The sequence below is a fragment of the Corapipo altera genome, unplaced genomic scaffold (genome assembly GCF_003945725.1).
Source record: "Corapipo altera isolate COAL_440 unplaced genomic scaffold, ASM394572v1 67, whole genome shotgun sequence".
NCBI classification, from domain to species: Eukaryota; Metazoa; Chordata; class Aves; order Passeriformes; family Pipridae; genus Corapipo; species Corapipo altera.
In genome coordinates this window covers 1761783-1782325 of record NW_020884906.1, presented here as the reverse complement: position 1 = coordinate 1782325, position 20543 = coordinate 1761783, and the positions used below count along the sequence as shown (strand labels likewise).

Below are 20543 nucleotides of genomic sequence, written 5' to 3'. Positions count from 1 at the left end.
TGGCTGAGGGCATCCCCCAGCTGGCTCTGTGCTGACCAGTGGCTTGCCCGTGGCAGTAGCACCCAGTTCAGGGCACCTACTTGGCTGCTGTGGTGCCACAGAGGTGTCAGTTTTCTGTGGGAATTTTGCACCTTCTGTCCCCCAGGCTGCTGGGGTGGTGTCCTGTGGCTGGGGAGGGGATGCCCACCTTGAAAGGAGGTCATAGAATCATAGAATAGATTGGGTTGGAAAAGACCTCCAAGATCATCAAGTCCAACCCCTGATCCAACTCCAATTACTATATCATGGCACTAAGGGCCACGTCCAATCTCTTCTTAAAAACCTCCAGGGATGGTGAATCCACCACCTCTCTGGGTAGGCCGTTCCAATGCCTGATTACCCTCTCTGTAAAGAATTTCTTCCTAACATCTAACCTAAAAGGTTAGAAGGTCGCTGCCCTTCGCAGTCCTGTGGTACCAGCCAGTGTAACAAGCATTGCTTGAACTGGTCATAACGTTGTCCTGACAGAGCCCCAGACTGGGCTTGTACTGCAGCAGCCTGGTGCCTGCCTTTGTGCCAGGTGCATGTTCTCCCTGGAGCCTTGGGAGGAGCCTTGGTAATGGTTTTCCTGCGATGGTCCTGGAATTTCAATCTGAATTACTTTCAGCTGCACTTCCCTGAGAACTGTGCTTCCACAGTACATGCTAAATTGTTTGGAAGGACTACATATGCCTCAGGATCAAAATGCAACAGGAAACGTCAGCAGCATGTCTAAATAAACATCTCTGTCTCTCTTACAAGAGTGTTTAGCAGCTCTGTTGGCAGATGTTTCTATAAAATGTTAAATACTGTGCTTTCCAATCCTCCAAACTGTTTGTAATGCAGTAAATAGAAAAGGACAGGGAAACCAGCTGAGGAAGGTATGTCAAAGAATGGGAGTCTCTAAAGAATTAGTGTTTCTTCAGAAACAAAAAGTGAAAGTGGGTCCTGAGAATTGGTATTTCATTGATGACACTGGAGTTTAAAATCCTCTATTACTGAAGTGCATTGTTTTAGATGTGTAAAAGTACAGAAGGCAATAGGGGTTGGTTTCATGCAAGTAAAGGGCTTTGTGATGACTTGAGTTTAATAAATTGGGAGTTTTTACCTGTATTTTTATATCAGTAGCCTGACCTACTAAGTTTTAGAAGTACAAAACCTGAATAGAATGTAGTGGTTTGGTTTGTGTTCTTTTTGTTTTGTTTGGGTTTTTTTCCTTGTGGGTCCCTTGCATCCTCTTAAAATCTTAAATATTTTCTTTTTATGATTATTTTTACTTTGCTGTGCTAAGGGAAAGAGGGGTTTACTCCTTTTTCGGTTCCTCTTTGTTTTCTCTCCGTTCCTTCATCACACTGTGTGTTTCAACTCAAGCTCGGAGTATCATTTGTCTGAAAACTTGTCAGTGCCTTTGACTGGGGCAGTCAGGGACAGCTTGTCCTCCACTTCTCAAGTTCCTCTGTGTGGTGTCAGTGCTGCTGCCTGGTGAACTGGGTCAGCAAACTGGTCCAGTTCCCCGAGCTGCTGCCCAGGTGTTTGTGCTGCTGCAGCGGCAGGGACTGCTAAAGTAATTTGGATTTGTCCCACGGGTGACTCCATCACTCCTTCGTCCGGGAAGGAAGGAAAAGGGTTTTCTCAAGGTCATTCTCAGCAGGTCCAGGCACAGCTGGGATGGGCAGCAGGGATGGGGGTCGGGCAAGCGCTGGCCCTTGCACCTCCTTGCAAAGACAATTAGCACCCTAATTCTAATCTCCCCGGGTGCTTCTGCAGGCTGCTTTTCTTCCAAATGTTTTAAATGCCAGACCTGTGACACTGTCAAGTACCAGAAAGTAAGATTAGATAAGGGGAGGTAGCAAGTGTGTGCTGAGAGCCAGTGGAAGTTGTCTGAATGAAACCTCTGCCTGGGGTGAGCTGGATGGGAACAGGGGCTGCTGGCTCTGAAGGAAGCACCACCAAACCACTTGTCAGGGCTCTAACTTGAGGCAAGTGGTGGATTCTGAATCCAGAGAGCGGGGGCTGGAGCTGGGAGAAGGCACTGCACTGGGAAAACTGCAAAACTGAGGAAGGGATGATTGACTGGTTTTGCAAAGCCAGCTGATCTCTGGGAATGAAAAACAGGTCAGGCTCAGAACAAGATTTGACTCCTCTGTGTAAAATACTGGGTATTTAGCAGGTGGATGGGTTGTCTGTGTTTTCTTAAACTGTAATAACCATTTTGCACCATTCCTTGGTGATTCCTGGAGGGTTTTTTTGATTTGGCATAAGCTGAGCTCCTGATTGTTCTCTCTTCACCACTGTGACTTTCCTTGTCTCGGTGGAGTTCACAGCTGCATAAAACCATGTAGGTGAGTGCAGAATTGGATGGTAGATGTGATATGAGACATCCCACTTGTTCTCTTGGACAGATTGCAATTCATGCTGTTACCTAAGTATTCTCACTTCCTTACTGCCAAATCATCCCTGAAATGCTAGAAATTGAAACTAAAAGAATCCAGTGCATTGTATCCTGGTAGCAGGAGAGAAGGAAGGAGTGGCCTGTGCCATAGCTGGGAAGCCAAGCTTTGAGAAGTTCTAAGCCATGGAATAACATGTTGGTTTTGTCTGCCATGTGATGCCAGGAGAGCATCATGCAAGAGTGAATGTGAAAACAGAGGTGGACAAATCAGGCTTTTGAATGTAGGGATTAGTTTTGGGGCAGGGGAAGAAATGAGATACCCTCTGCTTCAAATCTACCCCAGGAAAAGCATTTTGTGGTTTGTTTTTTTTTTTTTTTTTTACTGTTGGCACTGATTTCTACAAACAAAACAAATATTTACCTGGTTCTCATGTGTGCAAGAAGTTCTCAGCCCTGTTATTGCCCTGAAGTCTCTTAGCTGGCCCTGTGCTTCCAGTGTGCTGAGCTGGCTTTGCAAATGCTGAAGAGATTTGGAGTCCTTGTTGCTGCACTGATATGTCACTTTATCTGTCAGCCAGGAGTCTCTTCTGTCCTCTTTGTACACACATGCCCATGCTGGCCAGATGGTGCTGGATTTGGGTACCATCCAAAGGAGCGCATTAGAAAGGCCAGGTTATGTGTCATATTTCAAAAGCCAAGAAGTGCTGCCAGTTCTGCTCTTCTGGTAACAAACAGCTTGACTTAATATATTGATCATGTTGTCCTTGCTGTCCTCAAGCTGATTTCATCTCAGACACTCAAAGGGGTATGAGGTTGAAGCTGTACAGATCCCACCTGTTGCTCACTCTGTAGCTAATACCTACTTTTGCATATATTGTGTGTGTCAGAAAAATCTGCTCTCTGCCACCAACATGAAACCCTCTCCAGTGCCAGAAGGAGATTTCAGTGGTGTTTGACTGTTGGTTGTCCTGGAGCACAGCATGATTAGGAACTGGGAGACGTAGATCTCATCCTAGATTTACCAGAGGGCTGATGCTTGATTTGGGGCAAGTAGCTTTGCATTTGTTAATGTCTCATTCTGCGAAACAGAGGTCAAAATTCTGCTTCCCTTCATGTTGTGCTTTAAGAATTGCTAATGAGAAAAGCTTGATACAAGTCAAATGGTGATATTATTTATAAATCGTTAAAGAACTTTCCCTCACCTCCTCGGCACGCTTTATTGGGTTTTTTTTCCTAGAGGAAGACTTTTGCTAATGGGATGTGAAAGCCACAAACCTCATCTGTATCAATAAGGTGGAGAGAGATGGGGAATTAAGTGCCGTTAAGTACATGTTAATTAACATGGCCCTGCACTCTCTGGGTTGCTGCCTTTGGGATGGGTGCATGTTGAAGCTGGTCTTTCTGGTTTTTAAAGTCTTTGCAGTCACTCTGTTTCTGTGAGGTTTCAGAATACATTTGCCTCTGGTAGCATTGCAAAAAGGATGCTGGTTTCTCAGTCACCTGCTTTTACAGATTCTGCTGAAACCTGAGAATTAATGCTTACAATTTTGCTCAGTCACAGTGGGGAACTTGGGAAATCTAGATCCTTCCCTGGAAACAAATGCCTCAAAACCCCTGTGTTTTTAAACCCCGTTCTGCTTTAGCGAGCACTTCTGGTCTGATGTGTAAAATTTCCCCTTCTGTCAGCTTTTTGAAATGGAGTATTCTTGATGTTATCTTTTTATCAGCAGTTTTCACTAGCACAGGGCTCCCCGAATTCCTTGACAGGAGCTGCTTTACACACAAAAGCAAGATTATCCCAGGCTGCAGGAGGGACGCCGTGACCCGTTGGGTGCCGTGGTTGGGGATGGGGCAGAGCCGCAGGATTTCCAGACATCCACGGGGCTTCATCTCTTAGCAACAGCTTCCCGAGGTGAAGGTGGCTCAGAGGATGCTGATTCCCTTTGCCCTTGGCCTTTCCCGGGCCTGCTGCACCTCAGGATCCCCCTGCCCTGTCTGAGCATCTCCCTGCTCTGCTGCCCGGCATCTCCTTACTCATACCTGGCATCCTGAGGTGTGCCGTGGGAATAGGTGGGCACCAGGAGTCTTCTGGGTTGCAACTGGGCTGGAGATGAGAGCTTTGTTAATAAACAGTAGTTGCAAAATACTTTTATAGCTCTTTCTCATCTTGAAAGTTCTTTGTGTCATTGCACATTTGAGCTGTGCTGCGACTTTCACCTGATTTTATGGATGCTTTTTAAAACAGTTTTTAGGCCAGGTATCTCATGTGTGGTTGCATTGAGGATTGGTGTCTGAGCCTGGATGAGAGTTCAGGATGTGCTTGTGCTTTGCTGCTCGTGCTGCTGTAGCAGTGAGAGTTGTTAGGTGGTGTGTCTGTGTGTGTGTGTACAATATAATTGCCGTGTCAGCTTTTCTGTTTCTGGTTATCTACATAAGGCAGCAGATAGCTGGTGGAGATGTCAGCTGTGATGTGGCTTATTAGGAACTACAAGACAGAAGTAATCACAAGAAACCCTGCTTCCATGCAGGCTGTTCCCCAGAGTCTCTGGTTGCATCTGTTCTGCCTTAACCCTTCTCACGTTGACTGGATTTTTTGGTTCTTGCCATCGGGTTTTGCCCATCTGAACAAAGAAATGCTGTGTGCTGCATCTGTATTTCTCAGTCTGTGATGTTTACCGTTGACAAGGTGCTGTGAACAGTAGACAAGAGGCAAAGTTAAACTCTCAGACACATGAATCAGGAGATGTACAAGGGCTCTTAACTAATTTGAGGGAGTCAGCAGTGATGAAAGTTGCTGCTCTGTATCATGTTTTAATTCCCTGTTGTGTTTCAGTGTTGAGGGCTGCCAGCAAATGGAAGACTTTGCATGAATGCTCCTTTCTCTAGTCTCTGACTGGTAAAGCCTTGTTCCAGATAGGAAGAAAAACATCCTACAAGCAAGCCAGCCTTCAGCTTCAGGTCTGGGAAGTGCAGATGGAGGTTTCTGTATCTGAAAACTCAGCATTAAGAGAAACTCATAATTTAGTGTGGGTAATTTAGGCCCAACTTTATCACCACTTGGATGGGGGAAGACCTAGATCCTCCAAATGTAGTGGAAAGAGAGTGGCAAAGCCAATGAAAACATGCAGTCACTGGGTTTGGTGGGACAGCCCAGAGTGAGTGGCAGCACCTGCTCTGCTGAGGTCTGTCCCTGCAGTGGGTCTGTGTCCTGGCAGCCCTGCCTGCCCCAGGCCTTATTTGACATGCTGGGGTGAGGGGATCACATCATTCTGATTCTGCACATGTTCTCCCCTTGATGAGAGCTTGCTGGGTTTGTTCACTCTCAAGCTTTAATTGTCTGCTGCCCTGGTGGGTGTTTGCTTGGTTACTCCTTCCCTCATGGCGAGTGAGACTAACCAGGCAAAGTGCAGAGCCTCCTGACTCTCAGGAACAGGAATGGATGTGCTGATTTGTCTGCTCCTTCTCCTGTCACACGCTGCACACTGATGTCCCCAGGAATTGGTGGTGTCGTCTGTCAGTCTCAGCAGCCTCTCTTCCCTTCAGCACTGCACTCGCCCTCTGTTTCTGGCTTTCACTTCCATCTCCCAGAGGAAACTGGGCTGGAAAGGAGAAAGAAATATGGGTTTCCTTTTTAAAAAGAAAATAAACCAAACCTTAAGGGCTTCCTGTTGGAATGTGGTGGGATTGGATGCCTATCTCTTATCCTTTGAAAAATCCCAGCTGGAATTATTTAATGTCAAAGCATGGAATTCCCCAGTGTGAAATTCATGGCTGGCTAAGGATGCGCTGGGGATTAGAGAGACATCACTTTGCCAGGGCAGCGTGGCTGTCACTGCAGGAGCCCTCACCCGCACAAAGGGACAGTGCTGGTCTGTCCTGCTTCAAAGCTAAATCCTTGGGATGAGATTCCTCAATTCCCACTGAGGTTACACGCTGTGTGACTGACAGCTGGATTTGGGCGGAATAAACCAGAGCGAGTAACACTTTGCCCTGCCTGGGAATAGAGAGGGAGAAAAAATAAAGCCAGACAAGAGCAAAACATAATTTGCTGATTAGGTGGTAAGAGGATAGTTTTCTACTGCACATCCAAAATTGCAGTAAGACCACTTCACAGTTGGGTGATTTTGCTCATTTTGATGCATGATAAAAGAGTCAGATCAGATGATTACAATTATTTCTTCTGGTACAAAATTAAAATTAAATAAAAATCTACGGTAGGGAAGCCTGATGTCTTGCAAAGCTCTAGCTTAGGTAACAGCAATCCTCAGGAGAAGTCTCCAAGTTTTGGAGGATGTCTTCTCAGTTTCAAAATACTTGTATAAAGAAAAAGCAGGAGCATATTCAGGCAGGACACTGGGTTACCACTAAATGCTTTTTTATCCCTCTGATTGAAGATAATTATTTTAAGTAGGCATCAGTATCTGTGTTAAGGATCTATAAAGGATTTAAGCAAAACAGGGGCCGGTGGCTGGTGAGGTGTTAACAAGGTGCAGTGTTGTTTCAGACTCATAAATCAACAGTGCTTTAGGTGATGGAGAGAGAGAGAGAGAGACCAACTCTGTAACATTAAAAGAATAACCTTTCTGGCCTCTTTTTCTAAACAGTTGATCTCTTTATAAAAGAGGATTTGCCCTGCTGTTCTAATAAGAGTTATAAAATAATATATGTGTAATTAGAATTTAATAATGATTTGTGTGACTGGATCTACTGCCTAAGCTGGTTCAAGTGATTGTGTAACCTTTGCATTGTGTTCATTATCTAATGTTGAAATAACAGCTGGAAGTTGAGAGACTGACATGCAGTTTTAAAATTACAGAGCTTGAAATTGCTGCTGTCTGTAAACATATGAAAATCTATTAATGACCTTTGAGCTCTCTGACTGAAAATGTTTTGTAACATAGAATACATTAACATTGCCTGCTACTGTCGTGCACGTTTCCCATTTCTCAGCAATTGCCTAGGATATAAATGAATGTTTTGCTCCTGACACGGATATCTGACTATTTGGAACTATTCTGGGAAGCCCCAAGGATACAGTGAGACATTTGGTTGCTCGTTGTTTGTTCTAGCACAGCAGTTATAGATGAGCTGCTGCCGAACCCGTGGTGTGCTCGGCCCCTCGGTGTGAGAGCTCATCACTGCTGGCAAGGCTGGCACCTCCATGGCACAGGGACATCTCTCCTCTGAGGAGCAGCAGGTGTGGTGAGGGTGGCACAGATGCACTGTCCTGGGCTCTTCATCAGTGCATGTGGCACTGAGGTGTTTAAAAAGGAGTTTCTCTCCTGCCAGCAGTCCTCTCGCTCAGAGCTTTCCCCTCAGGTTGAAGTAATGTGCTGTGGGCAGCTGGTTCTGGAGGAGGCTGCCTTTTACATATTTCTTGTTTGTCGAACCATTTATATTTCTTGTCATTTGTTTCACGGCCAAAAGAAACTACCAGAGGACTAATTATTGAATACACATTCTAGACTTCATGACAGCTGAGCTGAAAATTGTTGCCTACCACTGAGGGCAACTGCAGAGTTGGTAAAAAATGCCTCCAGTGTCATAGTGTTTAAAACATAAATTAATTTACAACGCAGCACCAGGGATCAGAATATGGCTGTTTTTTTCTTCTGGAGACTCTCACCCCTACAGTAGAGTTGGCAGGAGTGAATTTGTGAGCATTTGTCCCCTTCGGCGCGGCGCAGTTGGCTTTGTGCAAGCTGTGTCAAACTGCAGGCAAAGTGGAGCTTGCAGCCTGCTCTGCTGGTGCTGGAGAACAGTCATCCCTCTGTTCTGCAGCAGCGTTGGGAACTCTTCCTTGGAGGGTGGTAATAAAGAGTGTAGGCTGGAAGCAGAGTCTCAACACCCACAGCTACTTGTAGAGGGAACGTGTTTGAGGCTGTCACCACGTGGGAGATTCGTCTGGAACTTTCATGCTGTGGGTGCCACTGCCTGAAGAGCTGTACATTTTTCATGGCTGTGTTTTAAAAGTACGTGCCATGAAGTGAGTGGAGACAACACGTGTGGCTGAATCCTAAAAAATACAGTAAAACTTCGTATTTAGCTGGTGGAGGCTTTGAACTACTTAAGAAATCAGGCTGAGGTTCTTTAATTCGTGACCAAGCTACCTAAGGCTGTGTCTCTTCAGTCTCAAGATGAAGCTATTCACAGGGTAGTCAGTACAGTCATACTGTGGTTGTTGTGTACTTTGCACTGTGAAGATCAAAATTTTAAATGCAGATGTATAGATGGAGGAGAGCAATTTAGGCCCCTGCCTATAGTAAATGAGCCATGTGTCCAGTCCATCTGCCCAGCCTCAGCTTGGCTCAGCTCTGTTTCCAGAGTCCAGCTTATGGAAGCGTGACATCCCCCTCCCAGCAGAGGTGGAAACAGTTGTGTCTTTTCCTTTTGTTATTAATTTTAAAGAGAGAGGCAGTATTTCTAAGCATTCTTGTCTATAGTGACAAATAGGCTGGGGGCATTTTTACTCAGCATTGCCTTCCTGTTGTTTCTAACTAGTTTAGCTGAAAATTGGTAATAGTGAAAGCATCCAGCTGATGTATCAGTTTGTGCTGGCAGGACCCTTGTGCTTTTTCCTTTGGCAACTTGGGGCCAGCTGGTGCAGCTGGGGACTGGGGGTTGTGTTACCTTCCTGGCAAGGTTGGAAATGTGTGATGGGACAACCACATCTGGCTTCAGGGTAGGAGCTGCTTCTTCAGGTCCTAATTCTGCCACTCGATGGGAAATGTTTGATTTCAATGTGAGTGCCTGTTTGAATAATCTGGGGAGAGGAAAAATTAGTTCAGATTTTTAAAGGCTACTCTGGAAAGAAGCTTGTGATTGCTGGCTATCAGCAGCATGGGCTAAGCAGTGTCCCTGAATATTGGCACACTTGAGGAGTGTCTTCCCAAAGCACTGGACCTGCAGTGTGTGCCTGACCTTGCCGCTTACTTGCTGGATACTTTTGGAAGTTAGTTGAGATTGATGGCCCCAGGTCACATTCTTTAAGATGGAGATGTTTGTGCACAGTCTGTCTCTTGTGAGATGCTGGGCAGTGTGTGGTGCTGCTGCCTTTCCTGATCGTTCCCTTGGGAGGTTGGGAATTTGCGGGAGGGCGGAGCTCTGTGCTCAGCATTCACACCCGGCAAGTGCGGCACTGCCACTCAAATCAGCTCGAGTAGGTGCTGTCAGACAGGCACAAGCTCTTCCCAGCTCCTTCACACACCACATAAGCTGAGCATGCTGAGCTCCCAGTCCTGGCTGAAAGCAGCTTCAGCCGAAATGTGCTTTTATCTGCAGCGAGGGCTGGGCAGGATGGGCTGGCAGTGCAGGGACAGCAGCACCTCGGAGCACTCCTGCAGCCTGTGAAAGCTGGACAGGCTGGGCTTGCAATACACCTCATTTCCTCCACCTGAAATGGTGCCCCAGCTTCCCTTCAATCATTTCAGCTCCCTTGCTCTCTGACACACTTTCCACTGACAGTAATTCTGTGAGCGCTCGTCGGGCATTTACTGCCATCACCGGAGGAAATACTGATGGCTTAAAGTGGGATCATTTCCTTTCTGATGGACAGCAAGCACCTGTGGGAGTTCTAATAGCTGTGCAGTGTGTCTCTGAGTAGGTAGCAGGGAAGACGGGTGCAGTTCTCTGCAGTGCAGCTCTGAAGAGGAAACTGGGGGAGAGGGAGAAAGCCACAGCTGCCTTCCTGGGGAGCTCACAACAGGAGATTTTGTGTATCCACCTCCCCAATGGGTGATGGTGGAGAATGGTTTATGCCAAAAACATGGTCAACCATATGCTCACACTGGTGCAGATTTCCTCAGCCTCTCACTGAAATGAAGGTGTTTGCTGTGTACATTCTTACTTTCATTGTGCCCTAAATGACTGTTAAAGGCTGTTTCCAGGTACTTGGTATTACCATGGAGGGAGAGGACTATTTTTCTCCCTCAAGTAATTGAGAAGGAAGGGAACAGCACCAGCCCCTTTCTCCGCAGCTTTTTGAAATAATTACTGCTCAGCACTGTATCATTATTTATTCAGGTCTCGTGCAGGGAAAAAGAGCAATCAAAGCCTTGTAAATTCAGTGTGGATTGAAATGCATTTAAAAGTAGAGTGAACTGACCTTCTCTTTTGTAGTGTTTGGCTATGTTGTGTTGAGGTAACATTTGTCCAAGGGATCTCTGCTTGGTATGGTGCCTTCAAGGTCCTGGCAGCAAAGGTCTTAATTCTTGAGAGATAACAAGTGGGCATTTAGCAGAGTACAGCAGCTTGCTCTTCAGCTATTCCTGGGTGACAGGAATGCAGCCTCTGGTAATAAATTTGACTGTTTCAATTACAGTGAGTTTCTTGGTTCATCCACTTGTATTTTTAAGTTAAATCATGTATCATAAACCTGTAAACCAGTGTCAGCTTCAAATGTCTTAACATTTCCAAAGCTGTCTTGTCAAAAAGTCATCTTATTCTCGAGCTCAACATGTGACGGGGTCAGAGCAAATGTGATGCATTTTAAAAAGCAAGACCCAGATTCATCTGGAATATGTCAGCTGTGAAAGGAGAATTGCAGTCCAAGGTTAAACAAACAAGGATTTCATTTGCAATCATTTTAATTGATATTGATGGTGTTGCTTGAATGTAGGGTCAAAGCAAGAAAGTCACTTTAAATCTAGACTCTTGTTTTTGCCTTTTGAAATGGCTTTGGTGGCTTTGGCTGAGAGGCCTGGGGGCTCTTGAGTTCAAATTCAGTCACCTGGGTATAATCTTACCTGATACCCTTCAGTGGAGTTGTCTCTTATCCCATTCCATTTTCATTCCTTTTTTTCTTTCCGTATTATTCACCTAATTTATTTGCCTGTTGGCTATTCATCTTTTCTTGTGCTGGCTCCTGTTCTTGCAGTGGTTTCTCTCTCTACGGACTCATCTTCAAATCCCTGCTTTAAAGTTAGTCTTTCGTGTACTTTTCTCATGTATATCTCCAATATTATCCTTCCATTTGAATCACTGCCTCCTGTGTCACCTTTATGCAACTTAAATGGATGGTAGATTTGCTGTAGTAGTGGTCCTGTCTGTATTTGTAATGTGCTTTGTCTACTTAGAAAGTATGAGGACATTGTCAGCGATTGTTTCTGTGTTGCTGTTTTACAAACTGAGTATGAGGTCAATAGAAATATTTTAAAAGTAACCTAATTAAAAATAAATCTGTTTCAATTGCTCTCTGAGCCAGGATCTCTCCCTGAACAACAAACACTTTTGACAACCCTGCTGCTAATGGCACGATAAAGTTGATATAAGGATAGATGGTGCTCAGATCCTCGGGGGCTTTTCCATGGCAATTTTTTGAGAGAAGCTGGAGGCAGAAACAGGGACGAGCAGGGGCAGTTTCAGAGACAGCTGTGGCTTTTATTTCCTTTGTGTGGATCCTTCTCCTCTTCGACGTTCAGGGCGATATTTCATGTTCCCCAACTTAAGGAATGAGTGCTGCAGTGACGAGCTGTGGAGAGAGAAGCTGGAGGCTGTTTCCCTTCTGGGATATCAGCCCATATAATCTCCTGAAGTCGGCAGAGGCAGTCTGGCAGGAGCAGAGTGTAACCAGTCCTTGAACGAGCCTTGCGGTGTCCGATGGGCCCTGGGGACAGGGGATTGTAATGGACTTGATTTCGCACCAGGGCTGCATTTTGAACTGATGCTTGAGGGCTGAAAGTAGTTATTTTATTAACTGTAGGTGTTATTTTTGCCCTCTGCATCCCAGCAGCACACTCGAGGGTTTTCATCTGGCCGTGTGGGGTTTGGACATTTCCTTCAGGTTCTTGGAGTGTTCCCTGTGTCTGACAGGTATTTACAACCAGAGCCTTCCCCTCCGTGCTTCCTGAGATCTCAGAGCTGTGTAAATTCAGAGGATTAAGGCAGAGTTTGAGCTGGGCTGAGCAAACAGGCAGTGATAACTCCAGCCAGTGGATGGCTGTGGATCTGAGCTCGTGCCAGGGTCCTCCAGGGCTGATCATTATTTCCTGATCAAACAATGTGGAGTCCATTGTGCAGAAGGCTCTTGCTGTGGCATTTTGGGGGTAAGAAGAGTCTCATTCCAGAGCTGAGGGCGGTACACCCCTGTTATTCCCAGCTTTATTTATAAACTGAGTGCTGTGCACCTTGAGTGCCTTTGGAGATTGCAGCTGTGCCTTGGTGACAGAAGAAAAATGGCTTTTCCGGAAGGAGTGTTCCGAGTGATTAAGGACACCGCCAGCTCTGCCACGAGCAGAGGTGCCAATTGCATAACTTTAACTAACTTAGGCTGAATAGTGGTGGGGAAAAAATCACACAGGTTTTTATTATGGACCCCCAAAATGTGTTGCAGACCCTACCAGCCTGGGCCAAGGTCTTTTGCCAGTGGATCTTCACGGCTGCTCCTGTGGGAGGTATTTCAGGTGGAGCTGGAGGAGGCCCCACGATCCCATTTTCAGCTGAAGTGTTCCTTGGTGTCTGTACATCCAAATAAACAAATGAGGAGATAGAATCTGTGTGTTTCATGGAGTAACTGCCAGGAAGGAGGCTCTGAAGAAAGGCCTAATTCTTCCTTATCTGTAACCATGCAGCCAATTAGAACCATCTGCTCTCCGTCTGCCGCCCAGACAGACAAGGGGCTGCAGATGGAGAGGCTGCAGCCTGCCCTGGAAGGTGTGAGAGAAATTCCTAAGTGAGGACAGGTAGGAGACAGCCCTGGAAGCAGTGAGTAGTAAGGAACAAAATAATTTTCTATATTCTGGAACAAGATTTAGCAATCTCCTTTCTGGAACAGAAAAGAGAGAAAGGACCTAGATCCACCAACCTTCCCTGGAGAAGGGATTTACTGGCCCTGTGACAGCAAAGGTAGTCAGGTCTGGGTTGAGCAGAACCTCCAAGGATGGATGTGGAGACCTTTTGGCTTTGGTGCCTGACTTGAGATATTATCACTGTGTGAATCTCTGAGCTTTCTGTGATGTGCAAAGGTGAAAATATCTGCTGGTCTGGGCTTGCCTGGGGGAAAGGCTCCAGTGGGGCAGTTTGTCAGGAGGCCAGTCTCTCCTGCCAGCTGAGGTTTTGGGATTGAAGTCAGTCAAGGTGCATCAGTAAACATTCACTCTTGTGATGTTCTGGATATTCTGTATGTGCTTAAATTTTCCAGCATGAGCAGAGATTCACATCCAAAAATAGCAAGCTCTTGTACTAAGTGAGGTCCCCAACTTGGAGGTCATAAACTTCAGCGAAAGAGCAATCGCTGGAAGGCTCTTTTAGTAGGGTAAATAGAAAGGAGACAAAGGCGACAAGAACAAGAAACCCCATTAGCCCCCTCCTGCTCTCTGCCTGAGGCTGCAGAGGTCTGCATTGAGCAGCACAAAGAACAGCCCCTCTGTCCTCCTCTGTCAGCAGGGAGGTGCTGAGTTCAGTGTCCTACCTTCCCAGAATAAAGCCCTGTGAGCTGCATCCTCTGCTGGACTGGGGAGGAGCAGGACTGTGGAGTAGCAGTAGTAGTTTTCTTGCCATGGGTTGAGAAACTTGGCTTTTTTCCCCCATGGCTGCCCCAGGTGTGTGGTGGAGCTGAGGCCTCCCCTGCCCTCCTCCCCTGCCTGGGCCTGGGGCTTCATCCACGGCTGTCTGAGAAGTGCTCGAGATTCCTACACCCAAGTGACATTACAAGTGAATGAATTATTTCCTTGGCTTTGATCCAGGTATAACTGTATTCCCTGAATTAATTTTGCTGGTAGCTCAGTGATGAGACAAACCTTAAATCTCCAAATGGAACAGGGATAAAAGGCTAAATTTCCAAGTAGGGAGTTTTTTGTAGGATTCAGTCAGGAGAAAAACACAGATTTCCAGACGGGTTCTGTGGTGAAGTGAATCATCCAAAACCTGCAGTGAACGTGCTGTGGGTGCTGAGGGAAGACTTCCCCTAAAGCATTAACAGGGGCCTGATCACCATGTGAAGACAGCGAGAGTTTAAACCAAAACGGTCAATTACTGGCTTTGAAGGCATCCTTCAAAGTGAATATTGCACCCCGAACCAGGAGCACATGATTTGCTGGTGCTCTCAGGTGGTGGCATTTCCCTGCCCCAGCCTCCTTTCTCCCTCAGCAGGGGCCGTGTCACCTCATACAGCGTCTTCCATGCACCCGCTGTCCCGTCTTACCTGCATCTGAATTGCGAAGAAGTGCACGCTTGTGGTGACTTCTGTTTCTAATATTTTGCTGGGTATCAGTTAACAGATATCATTTCCATGTCACTAGGTTTTGATCAGTTACTAAAGATTAGCATTTTGCTTTTTGTCTCAGCAGCTTCCCAGCAAACAGGACAGTGTGATCTTTAAGTGGCATCTCGACCTGCTGCTTAAAGTGTTACCTTTAAACTAAAAACCAAACTGAGCAGCTGAACACTAATTTATGTTCCTCGTTTTACCATTCATTGAGAATAATGCCAGACAGTCATTTTCCTTGCTCTTTCCCCAGTTATGGGCTTGGCAAGCTGAGCTGTGTTCTGGTGTGTTCTGTGCTTCCAAGACAGTGCTAGTTATTTTAATTTTGGTGGAGGGGTTGTATCCTCGGCGGTTTTGCAACTTACTGTCTCTGCGTGTGCTTTAAGAGGAGGCTCCAGCCCCACAGGACCCCTGTGCAAGGTGTACAGAGGTTGGGTACTGGCTAATTGTGTCAGAGCCTGGGTTGGAATTGGACATAGCTCGAAGTATTTTATTGCTGTGGTTCTGATTTCAATGTCTCTGTGACCCCAAAGTGTCAGCACATCATCTCCCTTCCCAGGGAAGGGTAACTTTAAACAAGTGAGTGATTTGGAGTGGAATCAGCATGTTGCACACTGAGGCAGTCAATTCACTAATTAAAGGAGAGGGGGAGGAAGTAATCTGGAGCAATCAGCAGGGCATTTCATCCCAGTTCCTAATTTTCTTTTTTGTTGGGCTTCAGTTTTTGAAAGACTAGAGAGCTAATGATTTTCATGAGCTCTTTTGCAGTACTGAAGGTGTGTGCATTGATGTGAGCAGTTGCACTGTGAGCTCCCTTCACACAGGATACAAATATCCCTGATGTAATTGCTTGAGTTGGAAGCAAGGCATTTAGAGAAATATCTGTGGGTGAAGTTGACAAATTTTGGCATAGTAAGCAGTGCTTTTAAGGTATATCCTAATCTGATGTATTTACCTCACATAAAAAATTAATCGGAATAGAGATTCTGCAAAACATTCCCGTAAGAGTTCAGTTTTTATCCTTGAGCAGTTAATAAAAGACATTGGGGAAAAATTTCTCTAGCTGTAGTGAACTAATGTCATAGTGATTTGACATATTATTTCTTTAACTCCTTTTCCATGCGGTGTGTGTGGGGAGAGAGTTTGGTACATTGTCACTGGGAGTTCAGCTTTCAGTCCTCAGAGATGCCAGGGATAGCAGGAGTAATTCCCTCCTCTGATCTCGCTTTCTGATGTTAATCATTATGACACGACATACCCGCTTTTAAACTGTGCTTGGATTGTGTGTTACAGCCCTGATTCAGGGCAGACACTTAACACTTAGAAGTGTTCAACCTCTGTTGTGTGTTTGGATGCCATTGATCTCTCTGGCTCAGGGAATGTGGTAGGGCTTTAGAAGTGCCTTTCTCCATATGAATGTTGCTGTGAATCAGACACCGTCAGCCCCAAGGGGGGTCTGATGTGTTTCGTTCTGAGATCAGAAACAAAACAAAATAAAACCCACCTCTGTTTCAGTTGAACAGTTAAAGGCTTCCCTTCAGGATCCTGACTTGGTCATGTGCTGTTGACGTGTGGTTTCTGAATTAATCTGGAGTGAACTCATTTTCATAACCAGTTCCAGCATCTCTGAAATGAATCAAACACATAGCCTGGAGAGTATTCATCCTAATCTAATCTAAAATTACTGTTTGCATTGTGCATGCCTAATTATTCATCCTAAGTCATCTCTGGAAGGAACACGCTGTCTTGTTTGTGTTTTTATTCAATATTTGTACGGCTTAATGCTTAAAAGTAGCCTTAAAGAACTTGAAGAACTTACGATTCTGGTTTTTTCCTCCTTTACAGAAGGACATGTCGCTAAAGCCTCAGGAGAGGAAGGAGAAATGGGAGAGGCATCCAGGAAAGAAACCCAGAGAATCTGAAAACTGTGTGTCTGCTGAGCCGAGTGAAAATGGCCATAACAATGATGCTGGGAGCTCTGAGAGAGAGGCAGAGAGAGGCAAAGAGCGGATGAAGAAGAAACTCCCCCTGAAGTCCAAACAGGTAGGAGATCACTTCTCCTCTGAAGCGACCATGTCATGGCATTGGCCACTGTGAAACGTTGTCCTTGCTGGTAGGCTGAGGTTGTTCATGTAAATGGCTTCTCTGGTGAAAACAACGTCTCTTAGAAGACTCTTGGCCAAGTGCACAAACCCTGTGTTGAGGGCAGGTTTCATAAGCTGAAATGGAAGATCAGGTGTCCTGGGTAATGTAGGAAGGAAGGAGCAGACCTCCCTTGTATCCTGCAGTTTTGAGGCAGTGTGGTGATTCATACCATAGGTTTGTGGCTCTTACAGTCTTAGACACAAAGAGAAATCATCAGCTGGATCAGAATCTCTGTTGGGGAAGGTGTGCTTGTTCATGTGCACCTGGAAGTTGCAGACATGGCTGTGTCCATCTCAGGAATCAAGTACCCCCAGAACAGTGTGTTGAGGAGGAGGGACTACTCAAGTATTTTAGAAGTGGAGAGTCAGTTTGGAGAGAGCTTGCTCTGTGCTGTCTTTTCTCTGTGCCCTTCTACAATGTGGTGGAGCATGAATGAATCAGGAGCTGTCATGTGGGAGGGGATGACTGCAGAGACTGAGTCTGAGCCACAGCACGTGCAGAGCCCGGAGGTGACAAAGAAGAGGCACTGAGGCTGGCAGGCTCTTCATCACCTCACTGCTGCTCAGCAGGGAGGTCTGCTGGTGACTCTGTGAGAATTCCTTGGTTTGCAATCCCCATGGCACAGCAGCATCTATCTAGGGACACTTTCCCAGTTGTCTGTTAACTGGGAGCCAGTGGGAACACCAGTGTCCTTCCAGCATTTGTTCTGAGCTAGGAAGCACACTGCAATGAAAAACTGGTTTTTATTCTCTGTGATGCAGAGAAAAAGAGCTTTTTAGCCCAGGCACAGCTTTTGTTTCGTGGAAGTGATCCTGTATGTGTGCCAGACAGGGAAAGATTGAATTGTCCAGTTACTGGAATTGTTTTTTCAGACTTGCAATATTGTAGGATTTGAAAGAATCATTAAGGTTATCTAATGTAACCCTCCACATAATTCTCAACCACACACAGTCTTTTGGGACTGTGTTTTATCATAGTGGTTCAGAAGGGCTCATCACATTTTAGGTTAGAAATTCTCATGGTCTACTCATGACCCTGCTCTTGTGGTGGCTAATTGTTCTCTTTAAAGCAGACTTTTGTTTTCTTCCTTTTAAAAAAAAATATAGTTGGAATAATTCAGTACAAATAATTTATGTAAAGATGTTAGTACTTTTTCTGCTTGCAAACATTTGGGTAGCAAATCATGTAATCATGCACTCCCAGGAAAATATTTGCCAGGTTTGTTTTCTTTTAACTCCCCATAGTGATACCAAATGTTTTGGTTTTAGACTCATCAGTGTCTGTGTAGTTAAGATATATCAAGTTTCTTGATTGGTTTTGGTACTAGTTGAGTGATAGGATTTCAATTCCCCCCTGGTTACAGGTGCAATGAGCTTGTGCACAAACTGTGCTCTGTGCCAACTGAAGTGGTTTCTGATTATGGATGAATAGATGCACATTTTAGTTTCCATGAAAGTCTGAACAACTAGGATCCTTTTCTTGGCTTCCAAACCCACAAACCCAAGCATGTATTTCACCAGAAGTGCCTGGGTTTGATATAAAATATTCAGAAGCAAGAGTGCTGGATGGTATTCCTACCTGACACTTACACCAGGATTCTGGCATTGTGCTTCCTCAGCTCTTCTGCCTCTGTAAAGTGTCAGGTTTTATATTTAAGTGAAAAGGCCCCAAACAGCACTCCAGCAACTGTTGGAGTATCCATAAAGCTCTGGTCCTCAGAGTAACAAAACAAATGCTCATGTTGATGCAACTGAGAGTGGAGCAGATTATGGGGACAGGGAGCACAAAGGAGCTCATTAGGTCTCAGTTGCCACCAAAATCTCCCTCACATGGAAGCTTGGCTGCAGTAAATGCTGCTTTTCTACTGATTGGAGTTGTTTCTTCTGGTCTAAAATTATGCTGGAGGACTTGAGTGCGTGGCAGGGGTTTGCACTGCTGGGGATGTGAGAAGCAGGGGGGAGGTTCCCTGTTCCTGCAGGAGGAAAGGGTTGTTAGCAGTGACATCTTCTAAATGAAATTTAAAACTCAGTTTCATGTAGTTCTGACCACTAGGGATTTCATGACACTTCTTCAGAAACCTTTGGGGGCAAGAGTTTTTGTTGCATTGGCAAACTCCAGTTTCTTTCATTATACACTGCTGCCTTAGTTTACCAAACAATTTAGATTGTTGGTATTTCAGCTTTGAAAAATGAGGACATGGTTTTCTGTTTCTTCTGGCTAGTATTTGGCTGCCATGAGTGATTAAATAGGGGATTTGCTGCCACATTCATAAAAACCTGAATTCATCTTTCATTGTTTAATCTTTTTGTTTTCCCTTGTGAGGATAAGTAACAAACTCTAAAAAGAGCAAGGAGCTTGCACAAAGCGTATGAAATAAAGGCTGTGATGAGTGACTCATTAATACACCGTGCCTCTCTAAAGGAGTCACACTTAGAATTTATCTTTTATTGAAAAGGGAGGTTTTTTAAAATACCTTCTATTATCCTAGCTGGTACAGTTCTGAAAACCAGACAAGTTTGGGGGTCTGTAAGGTTGATGAAAGTAGCAGCCAAATCTAAGCTACATAAACTAGGCTATTCTTAGTTCAAACTAATTATGCAAATGATATAGACAAGTTCAATAATTTTTCCTTTTTTTTTTAGTAACCACAAAGTTCACACCTAGAATTCTGGCATTTCCTGCCAAGCTGTCTAGACAAATTGGCTGTAATATTAAGTTTCCTGGAATTTGGGGGATGATTTTTGCAATTCAGGGTTATTAAACATAGGTTTATACCTCATTTGGAAAGCTTATTGTAATTAATGATAATTATATTGAGATGTTGCTTAGAAATTACTGTTCAATTTGAAGCTTTCCTTATACTCTCATCCCTTCTCTTCACAATGCTACTGAATTGTCATCTCTTCTACACAGCCTCCTCTAATAAATCAAATTGGGCATTATAATTATGGTATTCTGCTAATCCTTGTAGAGAGGTGCAAAGTGGTAAGCTGATTTGAGTGCCAGGTTGTCTGCTTTGTTTAGAAAATTAGATTAATACTTCACTGCATTTGACAAAGCATCCAGATTGCAGTTTGCTCCTGAATATTTGGTAGTTCTGTACCTCAGGCTATGGGGAGAGGGCTGTGAGAACCAATCTGTCCTTTCCAGCCTGTTACTCCCAGCCGTGTATAGAAATCATTCAAACACGTTTATCTCCTCCTGTAACCGAGCAGAGGGAGAAAAGGGCATTTCAAATAGTTCCAGGTCCTTTGGTCAAAGATTTGTCAGGATTTGTTGGGGCTGCTCTCAACACATGCACACAGGGAAAGGTGCTGATCTGAAACTGCTGCTCTGCAATGGGGATCAACAAAACCTCCTGCAGCCATCAGGTGTGTCAAGGAACGGGGAAGTGTTGGAAGCTGGGGTGGATTTTCCTGTAGCCAGAGTGGCCTGCAGGAAAGCTGCCCCTCTGACAGTCTGCAACTGCCTCCAACACAGGAATATCTCTAGGAAATTAAGTCACTGCCTTTTCAAAAAGCCATGTCCAGGGCTAAGCCTGTGGTTTGTGGAAGGGAATCCCCACCCCAGCTGCAGACAGTGCTGGTGGGGGAGAGCAGCCCTTCACCTCTTTGGAAGGGCTCCTCTATGGCTGGGGGTATAATTCTCTTAAAGTAAGAGATAGGTATAAAATGAAACCTTTTAGTTCCATTGCTTCCCTGTGTGTCCTCTGTTGTTCTGCTAGTTTTTGGAGAAGTCACCCCTTGGAGTCAGCCTTTGATGATTAGCCTTAGCTGGGCTGTTCTT

At 45.1% G+C, this 20543-nt stretch overlaps 1 protein-coding gene across 18 annotated transcripts in view; it reads left to right on the top strand.

The window, feature by feature from the left end:
• Positions 1–20543, top strand: part of FBRSL1 (fibrosin like 1) — a 508705-nt gene that overhangs the window by 120843 nt on the left and 367319 nt on the right. For all 18 annotated transcript variants that reach the window (XM_027652110.1, XM_027652125.1, XM_027652123.1 and 15 more), the window contains exon 2: positions 16458–16655. In XM_027652110.1, coding sequence (XP_027507911.1) covers positions 16458–16655 — 198 coding nt within the window. The remainder of the gene's footprint in view (positions 1–16457; positions 16656–20543) is intronic.